This window comes from Chelonia mydas, chromosome 2 (genome assembly GCF_015237465.2).
Source record: "Chelonia mydas isolate rCheMyd1 chromosome 2, rCheMyd1.pri.v2, whole genome shotgun sequence".
Taxonomy (NCBI): Eukaryota; Metazoa; Chordata; order Testudines; family Cheloniidae; genus Chelonia; species Chelonia mydas.
Genome location: NC_057850.1, coordinates 223,731,006 through 223,754,621, shown reverse-complemented (window position 1 = coordinate 223,754,621; position 23,616 = coordinate 223,731,006). Strand labels below are relative to the sequence as shown.

General features: G+C 41.2%; 1 protein-coding gene across 1 annotated transcript in view; it reads right to left on the bottom strand.

The window, feature by feature from the left end:
- Positions 1–23,616, bottom strand: part of MALRD1 (MAM and LDL receptor class A domain containing 1) — a 478,214-nt gene that overhangs the window by 392,117 nt on the left and 62,481 nt on the right. The window contains exons 9-13 of the mRNA XM_037891563.2: positions 22,145–22,237; positions 19,670–19,874; positions 10,188–10,334; positions 7,100–7,209; positions 2,385–2,558 (exon numbers count right to left, since the gene is read on the bottom strand). Coding sequence (XP_037747491.1) covers positions 2,385–2,558; positions 7,100–7,209; positions 10,188–10,334; positions 19,670–19,874; positions 22,145–22,237 — 729 coding nt within the window. The remainder of the gene's footprint in view (positions 1–2,384; positions 2,559–7,099; positions 7,210–10,187; positions 10,335–19,669; positions 19,875–22,144; positions 22,238–23,616) is intronic.

Genomic DNA, 23,616 nt, shown 5'->3' with positions numbered 1-23,616 from the left:
TACACCATGCCTAAAGGCCATACTTCTGTAATGTATGTTGGGCTCAGAGTTTGACTGGCACAGTGATGTGATTTCTAGTACCATACTGTACTCTTACGAATGGGCACAATACTTCTAGGAGAGCTGACTACTTTAGATACACTAAGTAGATAAATAAAATGTTTCGAGATATCCTATATAAGCCAGTTTGGTCAGGTATTCTATATGTGACCTATCTATATCTCTGTTCCATAATTTACTTTGATTTTACTAGAATATTTGTCAAAATCAGGTAGGTTCCAAAACAGGATCTCTTTTCCGTTTGGTGGTCATTACATTTTCAAAGACTCATTGCAGGAAGTGATTCTAATGTTATTCAGCAATAGTATCATTGAGTGGCCCCTTTCCAGGAAGTAAAAGAGGCAAGACTTTCCATGTCAATATGGACAGAAGCATATGAAATTATTGCAGATTTTTTCTAACAATATTAATGAGATGTCTAAGGATAAAAGCAAAATCTATAAATGTGAAGACAATTAATTCTAATATAAGAAAATTACTGACACACTAAAGAAGTGTGCAATATATAATTGCTGACTTGGGAATGCTTAATGCTATTGCTTTTGTCCTCTTGGTACTGATCTGATAAAATAAGCACATCGTTAACCTCTAATGATGTTCAAACAGCATCCTGCACAGCAGAAGTTGGGCTGATTAAACTCCTCAACTCTGCTAAAGTGTCAACAGTTTGCGTCACCCACCATGGAAGAGAACTCTATGTGGGAAACCATCTATTTTCCATATTACAGTGCCACATGAAGGATTACATTTTAATCCGGGAGCTAATGACCACTTTGCAGAATCAACACTGAGGATGTATCCTATGGGTGAACACAGATGAAACATTAATTTTGTAGTAGCCTGGAGATCTGACCCTGGTTCCATTAAAATAGAAGAACACCCTGTAAGCCAGGTTCTCAAATTGTGCTCTATGGAGCACTTGCTGATCCCATGCTGCTGACTCTCCTCCTCATTTGCACGTACTACTAGCATCAAATAAAGGTACTGGTGCAAACACTTTCCCTGTATTACTTTTCTATTTTTATTATAGTAGCCACAGGCACATTATCAATTGTGACTGGGACGTGAAGTGGTCCAAATGCCCTGAAATGAGAGGAAAGCTGCTCAACAACTAATAATTGTGATATCTCTGCAGCAATCTCCTTATGGAAAGTTTGAGGACCCTGGCTGTAATCCATAGTTTGACAGTTTTTATTATGACGGTGGCATACAAAATGTAAAGACCAAAACAGGAAGATTGCTTTGCTAAATGCTTTACATTTTAGTTGGTGAGTGATTCATCAGTTGTTTTCTACACCTAGTTAAATGCAGGTATGAGATAATCTGCAAGTCAAACTAAACCCTGTGGTTGGAGATCAATGCTGAAGTATTGATTGTTACTGACTGAAATGTCCAGGAGCCTGCATTCACCCTCCCAGTAGCCAATATCACTCGTTGCTAATTTTTGAGTATAATCATAGAATTACAGAAATGTAGGGCTGGAAGGGACCTTGAGAAGTCATCAACCCCAGCTCCACGTGATAAGGCAGCAACAAGTAAAACTAGACCTTCCTGACAGGTCTTTGTCCAACCTGTTCTTGAAAACCTCCAGTGATCGGGATTCCACAATGTCCCTTGGAAGCCTATTCCAGAGTTTAACTACCCTTATAGTTAGAAAGTATTTCCTAATGTCTAACCTTAATCTTCCTTGCTGCATATTTAGCCCATTACTTCTTGTCCTTCCTTTAGTGGACATAGAACACAATTGATCACCATCTTCTTTATAACAGCTCTTTACATATTTGAAGACTTATCAAATCCTGGCCTCAGTCTTCTTGTCTCAAGACTTAACATGCCCATTTTTTTCATCTCATAAAACAGGTTTTCTCAACCTTTCACCATGTTTTTGCCTCCTCTGGATGGTCTCCAATTTGTCCACATCTTTCCGAAAGCATGGCATCCAGAATTGGACACAGGACTCCAGCTGAGGCCTCACAAATACTGAGTAGAGCGACACAATTACCTCCCGTGTCTTGCTTACAACAGTCCTGTTAGTAGACCCCAGAGATATATGTTTTTTTCTCAACTGTATCACAAATACTCATCCCATTTTTTAATAGACTGCACATCTGCTACTTGATTTTCATCATAAATGTGTGATTTTAATGCACAAACTTCTGAAACATTGACATTCCTCTTTTATTTCCACATCTATAGAAAAAGCTTAAAGGAATTCTTTATAAAAGTGTAAGCAAAGATTATTTTAAATTAATAAATTAATTCTAAAAGCCATATTAGAATAACTTATTTGTACAGAAAAGAAATATAATTGCCAATAGAGTTACCTGGAAAGGTAGTGACATTTCCTCAGGTTTGCCTTCTATAAGAATATTTGCTTTAGTCCACTGCCTCTTGGACAAACCTGTCATGTTACCAAGTTTTTGCAAATCCTCACCAAGGATGGTTCTCTTAAAGACAGAGAGCTGGGAATCCTGAGACAACTGATACCAAAATATTATCTGTTGAAATAAATGTTTATTAAAAAAGTGTTGGACAGCTTGCCAACCTACAGCAATTTCAATATACATTTACACCATTATAATATAAACTAACTTTGCATATGCAGTACCACTGTATTGTGTACACACGCACAAGACTAAATGCAGCAGGCATACAGGAAACACACTTTGAATGTATAGGATCCGAAAGGTAATCTGTGTCAAAAAGGTAAAGCCACTATAAATATGTAACTATGATATTTAAAATGTATTTCCATCATAACCTATAGACATCTATCTATGATTTTCCTTACCTCACTGGGGGCTCTCATCAGGGAGCTCCACCAAGAATAATTTTTGTTTTCAAAACTGTACCCTGAGACATGGCCGAAATATCTAAAAAGGCAGCCTAAGCTAGGCTTAAGGAAAGTCAGAGAATGATGTAAAACCATGAAATACCACATGCATCCTCAGTCCTCATCTGATCCTCAGTTTTCAGGAACAATCCCGTAAACCTTCCAGGGGCTGAAAATTATGGGAGAGGATTTTTTTTTTTTTAATTATCCTGCTGGTCTCCTGAAGTGCAAGTGCAGGGTCAAAGCTTAAAAAGAGGGGACACCAGGATGGAAGCAGCTGGAAAAACTGGTGTGGTAGGCATGGAATCAGGAAGACAGAAGACACAATTCTTTAGCCCTTTAGACAGAAGTGTAATACCAGGATTGTTGGCTCATATATCCCGACCTAGTTTCATTACTTTTTGTTAAGTAGCATTCTGAAAACCATTCTGATCACAAGAACTGGAGAGAAATGCGATTTTCAAGGAAACTACATTTGTCTTATTTTTTCTCATAATTTTTCCCACTTTTTTAGATAATGAAAAGCTAGAATCCTCCAGCTGAAAATTCACTGCAAGCCCTAGATAGTTGCTAATCACTGAATGCAAATGAAGAGATACTCAGCTGGTGAATATAACTGGCTGTTAAGCAGTCTGTTTTCCAGTTTTTTATCCATTCTTTGTGCTGAGTGTCCACAGTGTTCCTTGGATCATAAGATTATACAGAAAATGTTCTCCAATTTACCGATTCTTAAATTACAGGCTGTAAGCAAACAGATCTAAAGAATTCAAACCATTTTAGGTTAACTACCACATAGCACTGTTGTACTGGAGAGTGTTGGTGGCTGCCAGCAAGTCTGTCTTTGATATATAGGCAATCACTGATCTCACTGAAGCTGATGGGTGGGGTAACCGTCTTCCATTCAGGCTAAGGCCAGGTCTAAACTAGGAGCACTGTGCCAGTATAGCTATGCTAAGATACCACACCAGCAAAGTGCTCTTAACATGGACACAGCTTATACTGCCAAAACTGAACTTTCATCTGTAGAGCTTACTCCAGTTCTCCCAACCAAAATAAGATATGCCAGCAGAAACGCCAACGTAAGCTGTGTCTATACAAGGAGCTTTTGCCAGCATAGCTATGTCTGTCAGGGATCACATTTTCATGACACCCCTGACCAGCACAACCATGCTGGCAGAAGTCTGTAGTGTAGACATCACCTCAGTGGAAAAAACAATTAAGCCGCTTTCTGGCGTAAAACAGCTGAATTAATAGATGCCACCGCCTAAGGCACTGGGCTGCACTGGAAGGCTTGAGCGAGAATTAACTCAGGGACAATAAGAAGGTTTTCTCTGGGACTGGTTGAGTATACAGGGCCTGGGGCATTCATTTAGTTGCAGCTATGTGTATCAGCAGCAGACAGGACCAGAATGCAAGCAGACAGGAGGAGAAGCAGTATGAAATCAGCCCTGGGAGGAAGCTAAGAGAAAGAGAACTTTTTTTGAGCAGATCAATGTCTGGAAAGGCAGGTTTGGAAATAGCAAGCAAGGAAACTGCCTGCTGTTTGTTCCCACTGTGTTCCGGGAAACAGGACTGCCATGGTGCAGGCCATCCCTCTGTGCCCCCTTGCTGTCAAAGATGGAGATATGGGTGATACCTTGATTTCCTCTCCCCCAGTGTCTAAATAAGTCCAAGAAGGTCTTCAGGTACTACAGAGGGCCCCCTTTGGAGGGTCTCATTTATTAACAGAAAAAGACCAGCACAAAATATAAGCAAGACCTTCGCTCAGCTACCCCACAGCAAAGCCTGCCATGTGTGGGTTTGTCAGTCTTACACCATGGCCCTTTAGTCACAGGGTACTCTCACGCTGAATCCCTGATCTGGAGGCAGGGCCCCTCCAGGGCTGCTCTGCCAGGTGCCACTCACCCAACTCTGGGTGAAGCTGGGGCAAGCACCCGCGCCCCGACCCCATTTCCCTGGCAGTAATGCTGGTGGAGTGCAGGGGGAACAGCAGGTGGAAGGGGTGGGGAGGGGCCCCCATTTTCTCTGGCCCAGAGCCCCACAAAACAGTAATCTGCCTCTGATCAAAGTCTCACAAAGGAGAAACCAAACCAGCTGGGCTTTCACAAGCTTTCCACAATTTTGTAAATTAATGTTCGCTGCTAACTGTTCAACCTTAGTTCCCTACTGTAAATTAAACCATGTCCTAAAGTTGTTGGTGTGCAATACTGTCACTTGCTACCTCTCTGGAGGAAAGCTGCTCTAAAGATGGATGACTTGTAAACACTGGTAGGAGCAAGTCTGGGAGGATTAGCATTTTAGTTTAAAATATTAGCAGGCTTTAAAATTTAAGGCAGGTGAAGGAAGGGCTCTTGTGCCTTGCCATACATACGGGGATTAGGGTTTCGTGAGTTTAATGTCATCTGTCACACCAAACTTTGTGAAGATGGTGGAGCAGCATCCCCCTTCCATTATAGCACCAGCCGGCAGGCTGGCCCCACACAAGGAGGAGTTCAAGCTGAACCTTCCAGAGGATATAACCAGCACCTGCTCTTCCCCTGTGCTCTGAGAGACATCCTGCCCATCTCAGACACAATGTCTCCAGGAGTTCCTGCAGGAGCAGTATGCTGGCAATGCTTTACAGCCACATTCTGGCCCTCTTATTTCATTACAGGGGGAAGATGCTCAGAGAATGGTCTTCATTTGACTTCTGATTCTTCACTGCACTCTGTAAAGTTGTAAGAATTAAGACGGGAGATCCTCATGCTCACTCCAGCCCCTTTAAGACAGGTGAAAGGGTTAGATTGGCATAAACGGGCTCTAAAATCCCTAGATCCAGCTGAGGTAGGATTCCTCCAGTGAGGGAACTAAGGGAGATAGCAATAGAATCTCTCCCCAACACCCCATTGCAAACCATTCATTTTTGTTGACATTCCTCTACTTTTCAAAACAGAAAATTCCAAAACAAAAAAATATTTTTAATTTCATCTTTTCTGACACTTCATTTTCTCACTTTTTTACCTTTTTCACCAGTGAATGCAAAAGAATGAATGATGTTTAGGATTTTGGAGGTGTTCACAACACCCCCCCCTTTTTTTCCACTCTAACTTTTCAACTTTCAAAAAGTTACACAATGGCAAAAGGAAAAAAGAAATATTGTAACTTTGTGACCCTGTAACTTCCCAAAAGTTGGAAGAGTTTTGAAAAGTTAGGGATAGGTGGGGGAGTAAAACCCTCCCTTCCCCCACTAAAAAGGGACAATATTTATTGTTATTACAGTGTTTTCTGTAGTTCTGTGGCAAAAAGGGGACAAAACCTCAACATTTCAAAAAATAAAAAATATATATGTTGTGATCATTTTTGAAAACAAAACAAAACAAAAAAAGTTCAATTTCAAACTCTTCAAAATTCCAAAACTTCCGACACAATTTTTTTCCATTTTTCTACCAGCTTAAATCCTGAGTGTCAACTCTGCTGATTTCTCTCTCACTGCTGGCTTCCTAGTCCTCCTTGCCAGCTCATTCCTCTCCCTACTGCTAATTGCTCTTGTACTCCCCTGCATAGCTGCAAGATTGAGCCCAGGACATGCAAGTTGATTGACTATGATGTGCTCTGTGCATACTGACAATGTGTCAAACACTACATTGATTAAAATACAAAACCCATCCACCTCAAATTATTTTCAACTAAAATGTTAGGGTATTTTGTATATGTGGTGTGGGACTGAACACTACCCAATTAACATTCAGCATGATTCACATGCTGAGACATTTATACAGATATTGATGGAACTCCCACCATGGAGATTTCCTGGTTGGGGCAGAGATGGCAGAAAGGTTCTATGCCGATCTGTGATTTTGGAGGTGTGCTAGGGTAACTCCGGAGGGAATGGGTAGGGCTATTCTTGGCTGTCCACAGTCTCCAGGAGAGTAGCCCTAGTGTAAAAGTAGAATGGTCTGAGATTGCTCTAAACTAGACTGGAGACTGGCCAGCTCCCAGGTATCAGGAAAAAAAACAACTTTGTGTGTCCCACACCTACCCCTCCAGCTAGCCCATCCCTGAGCTCATACATTAATCTTGGCCAGAATAAATAATCAGGCCCAATGATCACTTGCTCCACTACTGAAATGCAGCCACTTTTTCAACCACATCAACTATAACAGCATTCAGCAGCACCACACAATACCTGAGGACATGAAGTGATCACAATTAGTATCAAACAGCTACCTGACAATGGACAGAGTCAAAGGACAGCTTAGTAATGATAGGACTCCCGAGGCGGGAAATGACAGGTTTCATGCTTGCCTGTGGTGATCCTCCAAAATAAATGAATGATCCTGAAAAATAAAATCAATGAAATGTTAGAAACACTGTCCCACAATGGTGAACATTTATGTGAGAGAGCTAGCTTTTCCTTAATGATCTCCTCATGCATATTGAACACCTTCATTCATTTTAACAAGTGGAGTAGCATTCTCTTCCATTAGATCATTAGGAAAATTTTGGGACAGACTTTGGCTGCCCTGTAATGAGTCTGAAAGGATAGGGTGAGAGTGTAGGGAGCTCTCTTCCCCACTCCCAGTGCCCCCATGTGGGAATTCCTAAGTACAAGGGTGGGGGACATGTGGGAGAAGAAGAAACTAGAGACTCCAGCAGCACTCAACACTCTAAAGGGTATGCAACTGGGCTGTTTGGAGTCAAGGCTAAGGGTCTCCCCCTCATTGTTCCTGAAAGTGCACAGAGGCCACTGTCGAGGGAGTAAACACTGGACATCTGCAACGAAAGCTCAAATGCTGGGGTCCAGCACTTCTTCAGAGATGTTCTTCTTGCATCTGCCCTCCTCAGACAGAAAACTTCAGACCTCTGTGTGTGTGTGTGTGTGTGTGAGAAGCACTACAGCTGCCCAGCTATCCCACTCCTCCACATCCCACTTCCAGAAAGGGTCCAGTTCTCAGAGTGTAGGAAGGGTGCACCACTAGGAGCGCTGACAGCCTGAGAGATCAAAAAAATACAGACCTCAGCTGGGAGCTCCAAAAGACCACTTTAATTGGTTTTAAGTATTGGTGTAAATAATGTTTAGAATCAAAATTCAATGACACTCAGATTAGGTACAGCATTCAGTTTATTCTTAACAAATTCCCACGGCAGCCTAGCAGTGTTTAGGCATGTTAACAATGTTGTGAACCAATGAAATAAGCTATACTTTCTCCTGTGGTCCGCAGGCTTCACATTGTTGTCTGTGCTAGTGGGGATGAAAGCTTAATTAAAGATCTAATCTGAATTCTGGCAAACTAACTGCCTTTGGATTGGAACTATAGCAGATGTGCTCAAGACAAAGGTAGGAAAGGATAAACATCTTCAAGGGCCCCTAAAGCTGCACATTTTAGGAGCCATCAATGCTGCCTTCATTGAATATTGAAAAGTTTTTCATGAAAGTCTATGCAAAGTAACACCAAGGGCACATTCTTGCCCATTGATATTACACTCATCGTCTTGTATCTTAGAAAAACAGTTACTGTGCTGGCACAATTATGCACAGAAGCCATTCCCCAGTGATCCATGGGAATGGAGCAGAGGGCTCCCAAGTGAATAATGACATACACAATTATATACAGGTTTAGATTACCCAGGTTGGTATAGGGAGGTGCCAGGCGCACCTTCCTGAACAAACAAAGCCTGCTACTCTCTGCGGCATCAGTGACATCCTCACTGATAAGCAGGTAGTGTTTTCACTGGTACTTCATGGGACACAGCTTCAGTCTGTAGGTGAGGTTCCATAGTAGCCCTGCCAGCAGAGGTTGTGGGGGACATATCCTATCCTGAGCCAGCATTACTCACTGTTCAAGCTGTGCTGCTCCCCTCCCACAGCAGAAGGAAATTGGGGCCATATCGCACTTCTATAACTTCCTGCTGGCAGAATTATTGCAACCAGAGGTACCTACCACCTGCTAAATGCTGACAGGAGCTGGCATAAATCAGGAGTTAGTCTACCCTGCTGAACTGAAGAAATATGGAGAACTACCAGCGAGATCCTCCCCACTCCAGCCCTTTTATACTGTTTAAAAGGGTCAGAGTAGCGTCAAGGAGCCCTAACATCCTCATATCTAACCAGGGGAGGATCCCCCATGCAAGCATGGTGACAGACAGGCAAAAGGAGTGTCGGGGTGGGGCTCAGGTTAGGAGGGATCTGTTGAGGTGGGGCCACAGCATGGCAGGAATTATGGGCAGCTCTGCAACTCATAGGGTAGCCTAAGGAGGCTGCTCTAACTTAATCAGGCTCCGAAGCCTGACCAGGTTATGCCTGGGACTCCTTCTGCCCCCCAGGATTAGGATTGCACAAAGGTGGCTTCCTTAGCATCCTTTTCTTGGGCTGCAAGTTCTATGTTGTGCCTCTTAATTCTGCAGGGTTTGAATGGAGTGCAGGAAATAATGTGTGGGGCCACGTACTGAATGTTCGGAATAAAAATGAAATATTGAAGAGCTGCTCATTAAGTAGTGGGAAAGCTTTATCCAAAATTGGCCTTGGAGAATGCCCTAAAGGTGGTCAGGTTTTGGATTAGTCTATTCTCCTCTGGACACTGCATAATAAATCCTATATTTTGATAATGCTGCAATCATAGAACGCTTGACACTGTAGGTTATCATGTAAGACATCTTGAGTATTGCACAGCGCTTTGTAAAAGCATCTGACTTTTGCAAAAGAATGCAAATGAGCCCTCTTTATTTAAATTCCTTTCCCTCTGCTGAACACACTGCACAACAACGAGATAGCTACTGACTGACGTAGAGCAACAATGCAAAGGATACTGTACATTCTCCGCTTGTCCCAAGCAAAAGTGATCAGGATGTCTGTACTGCAGAAAAAGAAAACTCTTTAAATTATTTACTGTGGATTCAGTCCTGGCTTTAGTGGAAAATTTGCCTGAGAAATAACTAAAAGAGTAGGCTTTGTCTAAATACTGGATATAATGGTGGTTCACTGTATACATGAAAGAAGTTGGCTGTCTCCATCCAGTGAGCAAGAGCTGAAGAAATCAAAACCAACATTACAACCAGCATTAATTAGCACTTCACTAGCTGTCTCGAAATTAATCATGGTATAGGCATAGAAACTTAAACTCCAATGACTTCTCTGGGGACTTCTCAGGAAGAGCACAACTGAGGAACATTAAGGGGCCAGAGGGAATAAACTTGTATGGATGCTATCCATGCTACATATATTATGTCGTTTTTAGTCTCCAGTGCTGTCAGTCAGGCATCCTTCATGGACATTAAAATTCACTTTTAGAAGGGAAACTATGCAAGAGAGACTCACCGTGTTCACTGTTGGTTGTATGATCTCTGTTAGGAAGTTTTGTGTCATTGGATGTCTCTCCTTTTATTATATTCCATTTAGCATCTTCCGTGTTTAATGGCTTCCATCCACAAAAACCAGACTCAAAGTTACATGTAGTATAATTTGCTATTGTAAGCAGAAGAATAAGGAAAGTCATATATCACAGTTTTATGCTGGAATTGTCACCCTTATTCTCCTCAAGTGTAAACTGGTCTGCCCTATTTTAAAAGAAAGAACTAATGGTATGTTTATTGCAATCTGAATCACTTTTCTGGGGAGAACGGGGGGAATAACCAATGTTCTAAAAGTGTATCTAACATACGAAACAGGTTTGTCCATCTTCAGTTGTGATACACGTAATTCTAAGAAAAGCAGCCTGTATTAATTAAGAAGTTCTTGATTTTAACGGTGAAATCTTAAAGAAGTTCTGTCAACAGGTGATTCATTTGCAAGTAGTTACAAATACTTCCTGAAATCACTAAAAAGGAAAACTTTTTACAGGAGAAAGCTCATTAAGAATATATGGTAAAAATTTCATGGGCCTAAATAATTTAGATTCATTGAAAGTCAATGGAATTTAAGGCCTAAGTGCTTAAGTCACTTTTGAAAATGGGATTTAGGCTCCTTAATCACTTAGACACTTCAGAAAATTTTACCCAAAACATACAAGGCAATTAAATTGCAGTCAAGTTGTCTGAATGGCTTCCGATTAGACCATTACACTCTCTCAATTTTCTACTTAACTCAAAGAAGGCATTATCTCCAGAATTACAGCCAAATTAAATAATTTATTAGTATAATACATTATCAAAGTTTTCTTCTCAAGCACAGAACAACCTGGAAATGTATTATATATATCTTTCTAAATCCTTTAGGGCATTTATCACAGTTGTGGAAAGTACTGTAGGGATTGTACACGGTTGTGACAAAGATCCAAAAGCATTTATTACATCATGCAACTATCAGCCCAGATTCCATTTTTCAAATTGTGAGAAGCAGAGCACTAACATAAAATAGAATACAGCTCTGCTCGCATGACTCGGCACTAAGATTCCTCACATTATGCAGACAAAGGCTCTCCCAACTACTGATAAGTCCTATGCTAAGAAACAAAACACTTAAATCAGCACCACTGAATTAGATGTACAATGCACATTTAATTTTAACCTAATACACTGGTCCCCATTTGCTATCACATATTAGTTAAAGATGGTATTTATATTATTAAATTTATCTAATTAAGAAATGCTTAGGCTTTTGACAAGGTATCTTGTTAATTAGACTTCAATTACTAATACACTAAAGTAGAGTATGCAAATTGCTATCCAGTTTAAACTATCTTGCTGTGTACTAATTAAATACCTAGATCCCCAGGCATTATGCTTACTTAGGCAGTCATTTGATGTAGGCAGTATGAAAAAAAAATGTGGAATGCATTTAGATTTGCTTTACTTAAACAAATATCTATTTCTTCTGCCTCCCCCGTCCCTTCTCCTCCAAATCCTGGCAAAGATCTTCTGCATGAGAAACTGAGGACTTGTCTACACAGTCAGCTAGTGCGCAGCAAGCCAGGGTTTAAATCTATAGCACACTAGTTTGCCACACAATAATTGGCCATGTGGATCCTGCTACAACACACTGAGTTCCATGGTGCACTTGGACCAACTGCTAGCAGCAGCTGCTCAAAGCACACTACAGAAGTTGAGTGTAGTAACAGGGTCCGCATAATAACTTAGCGAACAGCAGGCTAGTGCACTGTACATTCACACCATGGCTTGCCATGCACTAGGGGCAGGTCTACACAACAGCGGGGATTGACGCTCTGAGATCGATCCACTGGCGATCGATTTAGGGGGTCTAGCAAAGACCTGCCAAATCGACTACAGATCGCTCTCCATTCGGCCCCTATACTCTACCTCCCGACAAGAAGAGTAAGGTAAGTCAACAGGAGATTTTCTCCCGCCAACCCCCCATGGCGTAAACCCCACAGTAACTCGATCTAAGGTACATGGACTCCAGCTGCATTATTCATGTAGTTGGAGTTGCATAGTGTAGGTCGACTTACCGCGGTAGTGTAGATGTAGTCTATGTCTCCATGTGGACAATCTCACACGGTACTAATCAAAAGGACCTTCCATAGTAAGCGATATTATTATTTGTATGGCACTATCCAAGTGCTAGAAACTTCATATATTAGCCAGAAGGGACAGACCTGTCCAAACCTAAAATCCCTGTTTAAGTACACAGGTGTTGTTAGATGTTTGGCTGTGCGTGTGTGTTTTTTGTGTGCTGCCCCAGCTCTGCGCAGACCTCAATTGAACTGCCCAATGACCACAAGACTTTAGTAGCAAAGGCGCCTGGCCAGGTTTATTGTCAACCAAGCATGGTAATAGCACCTGGCAGACTCTACAAGGATACGACAACATATATGCCCATGACAATAGACGCAGCTCAGTCAGTGGCGAGACTTTCCACTGCCCCCTAGGCTGGAAGAAGGGTTAAGGCGAGGTATTCCAACATTTATAGACTGAGACAAACAATGTAGGATCAACAGCTTACGTATTACCTTACGCGTTTTATGACATGATTGTTACCTCCCATTGTACTTTCCTTCTGATGTTAAAGACAAACATTCCCATTCACCACCTGTCTTCGTACTTTTACTCCTGAGGTATTAGACAAAATATCACTATTCATCACTTTTGTCAAATCATTTTATTGCTAGGCTGAGGTGTTCTTGTACTGGCCTGGTGGAATGTGTTTACATATTCAGTGTGCTTTAGCAATGATAGCAATACTTGTGCTGAGTTAATGTACCAGACACTGCCTTGCAGGCAAGCATCTGCTTTTGACATGGCCTGACTGTTGCTTATAGCATAACTTTTGCTGACGTTAGTTCAGGCCCCAGGCACCAGGCTCATGCTTCAGGCTCTTTCTTTCTACTACAATAGGCTGTCTTCACTGCTTGGATTTTAAATCTGGATATACATTTCCCTTTTTTTAAGAGTCTGTAAGGAATAAAGACAGTACTAATGCTGACTAAATACTTTACTGAATGACAGAACCACCACCTTTATTTAATGTGTGCTTATGTCAAGAGCTGAAAGTAAGCCGGTACGGTGTTCCAGTAAGAAAGTGGCTGCCAGTATGAGCCAGTACAGAGCCGACATTAAAGTGCTGCCAAGGCAGCGCTTTAAGTACTGTACCAGCAGAGCCACTGACAGCAGGGGCAAAAGGGGCAGCTGCCCCAGGGCCCGGTGATTTAAAAGGGCCCAGGGCTCCTGGCAGCAGCTGGAGCCCCGGGCTCTTTAAATTGCCGCTGGAGCCCTGGGCGGCACGGGCCAAGCAGCACTGAAGGGCTGGCTGGGGGAGTCTGGCCCCAGCCCCGCCCTTCCACCTGAGGACCCGCCCCTTCTGCGGGCCCAGAGCCGCCTCCCCTCCCCCACCTTGCCCAGTCCTTTAAGTTACTTTCACCCCTGCTAAGGTCCATTGTCAAGTTTAATGCAGAGATATGGGTCACAGTGTCTCTCTGTTGCTCAAAAGCTTGTCTCACTCACCAACAGAAGTTGGTCTAATAAAAAAAAATATATTACCTCACCCACTTGTGTGTCTAATATCCTGGGATTAACAAGGCTACAACTATACTACACATATATTTAATCAAACATTCTGAGTTTCACAAAACAAGTTAATGCTCTGTGAACTTTTTTTTCTCCATAAATGAAATCCATGTTCAACTATGCATTCAAAAAGTCATTCTATAAAACAGTTGAAACACAAAGCTTGTGTTACACTATATATACAATGAAGAAATCCATGAAAAAAAATCTTGTATGCTGCTCAATCTATAATTCACAAACATTACACAGATCAAGACCTGATGGACAGATGTTAGCATGCCCTGCAAATTAATGTGTCTCATGTAGAAGGTATAAACATTTACTAAAATAAATATTCAGGATCAAGTAAACCATCCACCCACTTTAAACTCCCCAGGAAAATAAATATGTATATACTTTCATCTTTCAAAAGTTCATCTTTAAAATTTCAACTTTTAAGTTTTCAAGTATTTGCAAGTGCAAATTGGTATCCTGCAGCAAAATGTGCATATTTCCAAAATTATCCAAATAATTGTCTGACTTTAGAGTATTTGCTACTCAATGATTTACATCTTCACTGAGCCTCATAAAATCTAATTTCTAGAGATGGAGCAGGTGAATTCAGAAGAGTTAAACTTCTTCTCAATATGAGTGGTCTTAAGGGGCTTCTCACCAGACTTTCCAAACAGTAGTAGGTGCTGTTTATTTTTTGGAAACAGTTACAGAAAGTCACTCCTCATAATGATGTTGTAGCTCTATGAATGTTGATTGGTCTAACTTGTTGGTAATGTTTATACTATCTAACACTATAGTCTAGCCCAGTGGTTCCCAAACTTGTTCCGCCGCTTGTGCAGGGAAAGCCCGTGGAGGGCAGGGCCGGTTTGTTTACCTGCCGCATCCACAGGTTCAGACGATAGCGGCTCCCAGTGGCCGCAGTTCGCTGCTCCAGGCCAATGGGAGCTGCTGGAAGCGGCGGCCAGTACGTTCCTCGGCCTGCACCACTTCCAGCAGCTCCCATTGGCCTGGAGCAGCGAACCGCGGTCACTGGGAGCCACGATCGGCCAGACCTGCGGACGCGGCAGGTAAACAAACCTGCCCGGCCTGCCAGGGGCTTTCCCTGAACAAGCGGCGGAACAAGTTTGGGAACCACCAGTCTAACCAAATATGGTATCTGAATTCCATACAAAAAAGTTTGCTTCATTAGCTATTATGGCATTTGCAGAAGATCTTTCATATTAGGTGGACAAAAATTTTAAAATATCACTATACTATTACCCATCCTTCAGGTTAGTTTTCTAAATGCTGAATGCATGTTTTTTTATTTATCAATGAATGAATTGTGATCCATTCATTTATTGGCACCCATCGTGAAATGGGAAATTTAGCAATAGTTTTGAAAAGGACCTATGCAAACAGGAAATTTTTAAAATGTAGAACCTGAAACTGCAAACATGTGCCTTAGTAATTTACTCACATGAGTAGGTTGATTTCAATGGGGCTACTCACATGAGTAACTTTATTCACATGCACAAGTGTTTGTAGGATCAGGCCCTTATTTTTCAGAAGTTTAGAAGAAGAAATGCATTTTAGGTATATGAAGAACTGCATTGCACCTCTGAACTAATAGTTATATAGAAGTACAATAAAAATTACCTATTTCATACGGTAATAATATATATTTTTATATCATCATTTGTGTCAAGTTAGCATCAATGAAGGAAAACATTATGTCCTCCCCTCTTACTATAAAGAAGTAGTTGCATTAAAAGAAATCTTGAAGAACAGGAAATATCCTGTAAATCACTAGGCAACAGCTGGCTGCCTCTGTATTAATTCAGAATGGAAAACTGCCAGCACAGTACCATGAGAGTCCTTCATGAGAAGGAAAATACTGAGAATAAATGTGTCCAAGAATAGATCCTAAAAAATGTACCAATGTGCTGAGTAGGAATTTTGTTTCAAAATTCAGGTAAAAAATTTAATGTACTCAAAATATTGATGAGGTCATTTTTATGACTACATTGAAAATGAAACACAAGGTGGGACAGGTAACAATTTTTTCTGGACCAATCTCTGTTGGTGCAAAAGGCCAGATTTACCTTACAAACTTACATTGGTATAACTACATCGCTCGGGGGAGGGGGGAATTCACACTCCTGAGTGATGTAGTTATACCAACCTAACCCCCAGACTAGACAGCGCTATATAGATAGGAGAGCTCCCATATACATGGCTACCGCCTCCCATGGAGATGGATTAACCACACCAAAGGGAGAAGCTCTCCCATCGGCATGGTAGTATTTTCACTAAAGCTGCAGAGCTGAATGTGTAGACAAGCTCACAGATGAGCTTTTTAGCTTACACAGAGCTTTTCTTCAGGTCTGAGAAAGGTAGTCAGAGCCTCACAGATAAATACAAGGTGAAGCAGAATGTTTAGCATAAGTAGTTAAATATTTCAAGGGACCATTGAAGGCAAAATAGCAAATTAACACCTCCCCAGTCACAGGACGGAAGGAGAATAAAAAGCTGGGGGGAGAAGGGGGTTAGTTTACATTGAAAATGTGCATATTTGGGGATGGGGGGAAGGACACTTTGTGCATTAGATTTTTTGTGTTAAATAGCATGGAAACTGTCAGAAGGATGGATTTCCTAAGCGGGGGAAGACCAATCAATGGAATGATCCTAACAATGGAATTCTTATGTTCACTGAAGTTCGATCCGTGCGGTATCCAAGACCATAAAGATACCTCACATGATCTAATCTTAAAAAAATATTATTTGTAAAGATTTGTTCCCTTTCCCCTTCCCTCCCACAGAGCACTGTCTCACTAAGGAGCAGCATATACCTGCTATATGAGTCACTGTTACTCACTCAAATTTCAGAAAAGCAGCCTCACAACAAGATACATTTTTTAACTTGATGTAACCCAGCTCAATAGGAAGCACATAATTCCTGTATCTCAAATTAAATCCAGTGTGGTAGTTTTCCCCTCCTAAAATATAACTAGAACCCTGTCAGTATGCAACAATTGTGCCATGTGGTGAAATCATTGTCACCCACCTACACAATGCCTGAATGGTGCTGCCTGAGGCTTTTTGTATGCAATCTACATGGGCAAAGAGGAGGAATGGACTCCTGTCATAAATATAAAGGGAAGAGTAATCACCTTTCTGCATACAGTGCTATAAAATCCCTCCTGGCCAGAGGCAAAGTCCTTTTACCTGTAATGGGTTAAGAAGCTAAGATAACCTTGCTGGCACCTGACCAAAATGACCAATGAGGAGACAAGATACTTTAAAATCTGGAGAGGGGGGAAACAAAGGGTCTGTCTGTGTGATGCTTTTGCTGGGAACAGATCAGGAATGCTCTTCAGAACTCCTGTAAAAAGTTAGTAAGCAATCTAGCTAAAAAAGCGTTAGATTTCCTTTTGTTTAAATGGCTGGTAAATAAGCTGTGCTGAATGGAATGTATATTCCTGTTTTTGTGTCTTTTTGTAACTTAAGGTTTTGCCTAGAGGGATTCTCTATGTTTTGAATCTGATTACCCTGTAAGGTATTTACCATCCTGATTTTACAGAGGTGATTCTTTTACTTTTTCTTTAATTAAAATTCTTCTTTTAAGATCCTGATTGCTTTTTCATTGTTCTTAAGATCCAAGGGTTTGGGTCTGTGTTCACCTATGAAATTGGTGAGGATTTTTATCAAGCCTTCCCCAGGAAAGGGGGTGTAGGGCTTGGGGGGATATTTTGGAGGGGAAGACGTCTCCAAGTGGGCTCTTTCCCTGTTCTTTGTTTAACACGCTTGGTGGTGGCAGCATAGGGTTCAAGGACAAGGCAAAGTTTGTACCTTGAAGTTTTAATCTAAGCTGGTAAGAATAAGCTTAGGGGGTCTTTCATGCAGGTCCCCACATCTGTACCCTAGAGTTTCAGAGTGGGGAAGGAACCTTGACAACTCCTCTCCAGACCTAAAGGACAATTACATAAGCACAGCTCTTGCCAATGAACCAAAGCAGGTTCTGAATGCATCTCACCTTGTGGCAACCCTTCCACAGTGCCCTATCTCCTCCCCCTAATATTGCTGAAGAGCACAGCTCCATGGCCTGCAAGAGGTTCTGAGGCATCCTGCTGGCCTCTCTGAAGCCTGTCCTGCTGTGTTTCAAGCTTTCCACATCTGTGTGAAGAGACAGAATTCCCGCATCACAAGTTCCAGGGAGAAAAACCTGTTGGTTTCTGAGCAAGTACCCTCGTTCTACTCCATAATCAGGAAACATTGATATTTGAGTCGGTTTTCCTTTGTGAGAAAATATAGGTTCTTTACCAGAGTAAATAATGCATCTAACTCTCCTGCTTGCTGTGTGTGAGAGAAAAGGGCAGAGAAGAATCAGAAGGAGCTATGAACAGTGTATATGAAATGTAATGAAAGAAAAACCATTAACTATATGTAATTGTGGCAAGTTACCTTTGCTTTTTCATTTATATAATACATGCTCTTAACAACCAGTCCTCACTGAGCAGGGCTTTATTCACTTTCATACACAATTTTTGCCTCAAAAACATTTTATTGGATTCCAAGACAATATCCATACCATTATTCTCTTATATAGTTACTTTACATGAACCCACTGCTTGTTATCATTAAGTGTCCATCTGATTAAAAATGGATCCTTAAAGCACTGAGGAATACACAATGCATAGAGCACTCTGCACTGGGCCCTGTTCCTCCTCCTCAGGAAGGCAGGATTAAGCCTGAAGCAACCAGTAAGGCTTGAAACAGGGAAATGCCAAAGTTATAGGCACTGGCTTGGGTTCTAAATTGGAGATAAACAGCATGACTTTCCTTATTTACATGGTTGGTTAAGTGATCAAAAATAATGATTCAGACTGCAAGGCTGGTACAGGGGAAAATCATCTATAATTTTTAATTCTTTTCAAATAATTGTAACAGAAAATTGTATTGACTACAGTCTCATTCCAACCTAATTTTAGGTGCCTACACTTTTAGGTGCATAAAATTTCTGATTTGAACCTGCAAGAAGCATTATATATGCAACTATCAGTATCTTATCTGTCATCTGCATCAATAAATGCAAACATTTGGAATTTCAGAAATGTAGCCAACGCACACATAAGTATGCCATATAATCTTCATTTAGAAGCCAGAGCATCCGTTAAAATTACTTCCATATGCAGCTTTAAACCAAGCAGGCTCATCAATATGAGCATTGTCTATTAAATTTAATTACTTTCCTGTGGCTTGCATGGTAGAATTGTGGCTACTAAGCAAAGTAAGCTTCAATTAAAAATGTCATGGCTAAGCTACTGCTACTAAACTGAAGCAGTTGCTAATTAAAGGCAGCCTCCAAACGAAGGTCCACAGAAATATTATATTGCCACATTACACACATGTACATGCTCTCATTCAGTCAGAGACCTATGAAATTAGAGAAAAATTCAAAGTTTAGATGAAATTAGAGCAAAATCTAAACCCCGATTTTTAAAAAAAATCCCTTATAGATATATAAATAATTAGGGATAAGTCTGAAACACACACATCATACAAATCTCGTGCCCCTCCAAACTATTTAGGATTTATTATCTGGATCTGAATCTTGTGCTGGAGCCTAGATAAATAGGAGTAAAAAGAAGTGGAAAGAAAGATGGTGTGATCAGTTATAAAAAATTTTACATGAGCTTGTAAATCATCCTAGGCCCAAACCTTCTGGATGAAAGCTGCTATATAAATAAGGTACTATTATTACCAGTTTTCTACCCAGTTCTTCTCTGGTTATGATACAAATGTTATCCTTCTATACCACAGTGCTTTTTGGCATCCTCTCTTTATAAAACAACTTAATTCACTTACAACAAGTTGTTGGATTTTCATCACTTCCATCAGAACTGTCCAGCTGGTAATCACAGGCTGATCCACTGGCAACACACTGGCCATTGGCACAGGTGAACTCCTCTGGGGAGCAGAGCTCTGGTGATTCTGTTGCCCAGTCTGAGAACTGGAGGTTATCCAGACAGATAAGACCGGTCCTGCTCTGAATAGTTCCTTCAAACACAAGCTGTGAGAATTGTTATTGGTTAAAATATTTGCATAAATATATGAACTGACAGAAAAAAAAAACAGGGATTTTTCTTTCACAAAATGTGAAAAGATTTATTATAGATGGTGCAGGTGGCTGCCTTTTATAAGACTCTTATAGCTACTTATATCTTTGCCAAACAAACTGTTTAGGCTGTGTGACAAAGTTCCTGCTCTATCTTGGTGGGTCTTGCGCTTATTGGCGGATTTGCTCGCCTTGGAGCTTCACGGGAGCCCTAAGTTTGGCCGTTTTTCTGAATTCACAGTCCAGGTCGACTCCTCGTGTGTCTGACCAGGAGTTGGAAGGATTTGGGGGGAACCCGGGCCCGCCCTCTACTCCGGGTTCCAGCCCAGGGCCCTGTGGAATGCAGCTGTCTAGAGTGCCTCCTGGAACAGCTGTGTGACAGCCACAACTCCCTGGGCTACTTCCCCATGGCCTCCTCCCAACACCTTCTGTATCCTCACCATAGGACCTTCATCCTGGTGTCTGATAATGCTTGTACACCTCAGTCCTCCAACAGTCCGCGTTCTCACTCTCAGCTCCTAGTGCCTCTTGCTCCCAGCTCCTCACACGCACACCACAAACTGAAGTGAACTCCTTTTTAAAACCCAGGTGCCCTGATTAGCCTGCCTTATTGATTCTAGCAACTTCTTGATTGGCTGCAGGTGTTCTAATCAGCCTGTCTTAATTGTCTCCAGAAGGTTCCTGATTGTTCTGGAACCTTCCCTGTTACATTACCCAGGGAAAAGGGACCTACTTAGCCTGGGGCTAATATATCTGCCTTCTATTTCTCTCCTATAGAAATCTGGCCTGACCCTGTCACAGCTGAAATTTCCCATGCTGGGTGTCTGCTTCACAATGAATTATTTTTTAAAGGTTCATCTGCTTCCAAGAGTGTGGCTAGAGAAAAATATATTGCCCATGTTAATTTTTTTTTTACAACTTTCACTGATAAGATGCAGCTCCTCCATGCCTCAGAGCTACCACTTACTCCACAGGTAGAGGACTATGCTGAAAAAATTTTATGTTATCATGAAATTAAAGATTATTATAATGCACATAGGCACTGACTTCCTCTCTACCGGGGGTTGCTCAAACACCGCTCCATCCAGGCCCTGCCCCCACTCAACCCCTCCTCCTAGTCCCCACCCCACCCCATCTCTTCCTGACCCCGCCCCACCTCTTCCCATCCTCTCCCCTAAGCGCACCCCATCCCAGCTCCTGCCCCTCCCTCCTAGTGCCTCCTGCATGCCACAGAACAGCTCAGTGGGGCTGCTGGTGGGTGGGAGGCACTGGTTGGAGCTTGGCTGCCAGGGAATGCTAAGCACCCACTAATTTTGTTCCATGGTGCTCCAGGGCTGGAGCACCCACAGAATCAGCACCTATGATAATGCGTATGCACAAGAGAGGCAAAATAAGGTTGTACAGGTAACCTTTATTCTGGCATTTCCTAACTTTTGAGTACAAATTCAATGGCGGGGGGGGGGTTGTTTGTTTGTTTTTTATGTAATAACTCATAGGGCGTAAGCCCTGTTCTTTATTCAGCTTAATTCAGCTTTCTTACTTTACAGTTTCCTTGGCACATAATCTATGCAATATAAAGGGCTTATTGTGGTTTGCTCATTCACTGAAATTAATTGATTCTAGTACACCTAAAGACTAGGGAAACTGATTGTTTAGATACCTTTCAGTAACTGTAATGAGCCAAATATTCTCTTTCCCCACAATTTTTTTTTAATTGATGGAGTTTGCATATACCTTACGTATAAAATACCAGAACAAATACATTACTAAAACAAGATTAGAAGAGAGACCTAATAATTCACTGAAGATTTTAAGAAATAAATTCTGGAAAAACTTGCATTCTTCTTTGAACCAAAAGAATCAAAGGGGCTATCTCCTCTCACTGACACTGGTGTTCATCAGGAATAACTCCACAGAAATTACTGGAGTTCCACGGGTGTTAAATGGTGTAAGAAGTGAGAGAAGAATCAGGGCCAAGCTGACTACTGTATGGGGATACATCTTTTACACATTTGTAATTAAAGCTACTGGCTGCAGCATGCTTTATTAGTTTGTTTTCTGTTGAACTATAACCAGAGCCTAAGTTGCACCCAGTCAATTAAAATCAGAGAGCCATTGAGAATAAACATGATTTTAGTAAGTTATCTTAGTTTCCTAGAAACTTTAAAAACAATAACAAAATTATGCATTTGCAGAAGACAAGTGCTTGCCTTTTTCACTCATACCTTTAATTTTTTCATACTTGCTGGTACCTGCACATCTGCTCTGACCCACTCATTGTTAGTTGATGTGTTGGTTTCCCACAGCACTTGTTCCTCCTGTCAGATGTAGAATAAGAAGTTACAATGAAAAAGTTTATCTCCCTATGAGTTATCTGAACTTTTTTCCCCCTTGATCTTTTCATACCACAACCAGAACTTCCCATCTGCCCTGTCCATGAGGAAACATGACTGCGTGTTTTTATTTGTAATCTTTACATTACTCTTCCAGCCTGGACTCCAAGGGAGAGATGGGAGAAAGAGACACATTTTCAGTGATTAAACAAGTTAATTGTTTAATTAATCAGGAGATAACTTGGTAGCAGTATAATTAATTGCTACGCAAATTGCCGCCATTTTTGCTGAACTTAGCTTGAATTAAGTGAGATGTTTCCACTAAATATTGTGGGCTCTCATTGAAATCAAAGGTATGATGGGGCAAATCTCCCACAGATATTAATGAGAGGAGGATGGGGTCCTTATGTGTTTGGGGCTGTTGGTTTATTAACTATTTATTTATTATTAATTATTATAATTTTAACTAAGCATAGTAACATGTGTTACCATTACATTTAATCTGCTTACTTGTAACTGAATCTAGGGCTTGACAAAATTGCCAGATCAACTGTACTGAAAACTGAGGTTATTTTCTATTCACAGAACAAGTGAAGTATGGACAGTGGCACTGAGAACTTCCCCACCAAGCAACAGCAATGTGCTTGAGCCCTGGTCTCCATTCCCACTCTGTCTTTGAACTGTGTGCTACAAATGGCAACAAGAGGACAAGTTATGCTTTTGCTCACCTTATGCAAACTATCTAAACCCCTTTGATTTGATAATTTTATGAAAACTCTCATGATTATTCTGCTTCTGGTCACAACCACAACTAGACAGTTCAGAGGCCAGTTTAAATAAACTGAACTTTTACACATTTCATAAGAAGGTTCAACGAATAAACAGAAGAAACAGGATGGAGAACATTAAGGAAAATATTATAATTCCATTATATAAATCAATGGTGCAGCTTCTATCTGGAATATGGTGTGCAGAACTGGCCACCCCCTCTCAAAAAGGATATTGCAGAGGGGGGCTTAGAATGTTCTCTGTACAGTTTGTTTGTCTGAAACTTGTATTGCTTTTGCATGGATTAATCCCCCTCCTCCCTCTCTAGCACATTCCTTTTCTTTTGCTCATTTCCCCAATCTCCCCTTTAGAACATTCTACACATTCTTCCAGCATCTGCCCGCCTGGAGATCTTTGGGATATATTTTAGTGATTAGGACTGGATGGAGAGCAAAACTACTGTTGCTTAAAGCACATATTGTTGAAGCATATAAATATTAAATAGATAGGGATATTGGGACCTGGCTGTGAGTGTCCAGCTTCCTTTCTTCCAATAGTATCTTTTTGAGATGGACATGGGCAAGAGTTGTGGGATG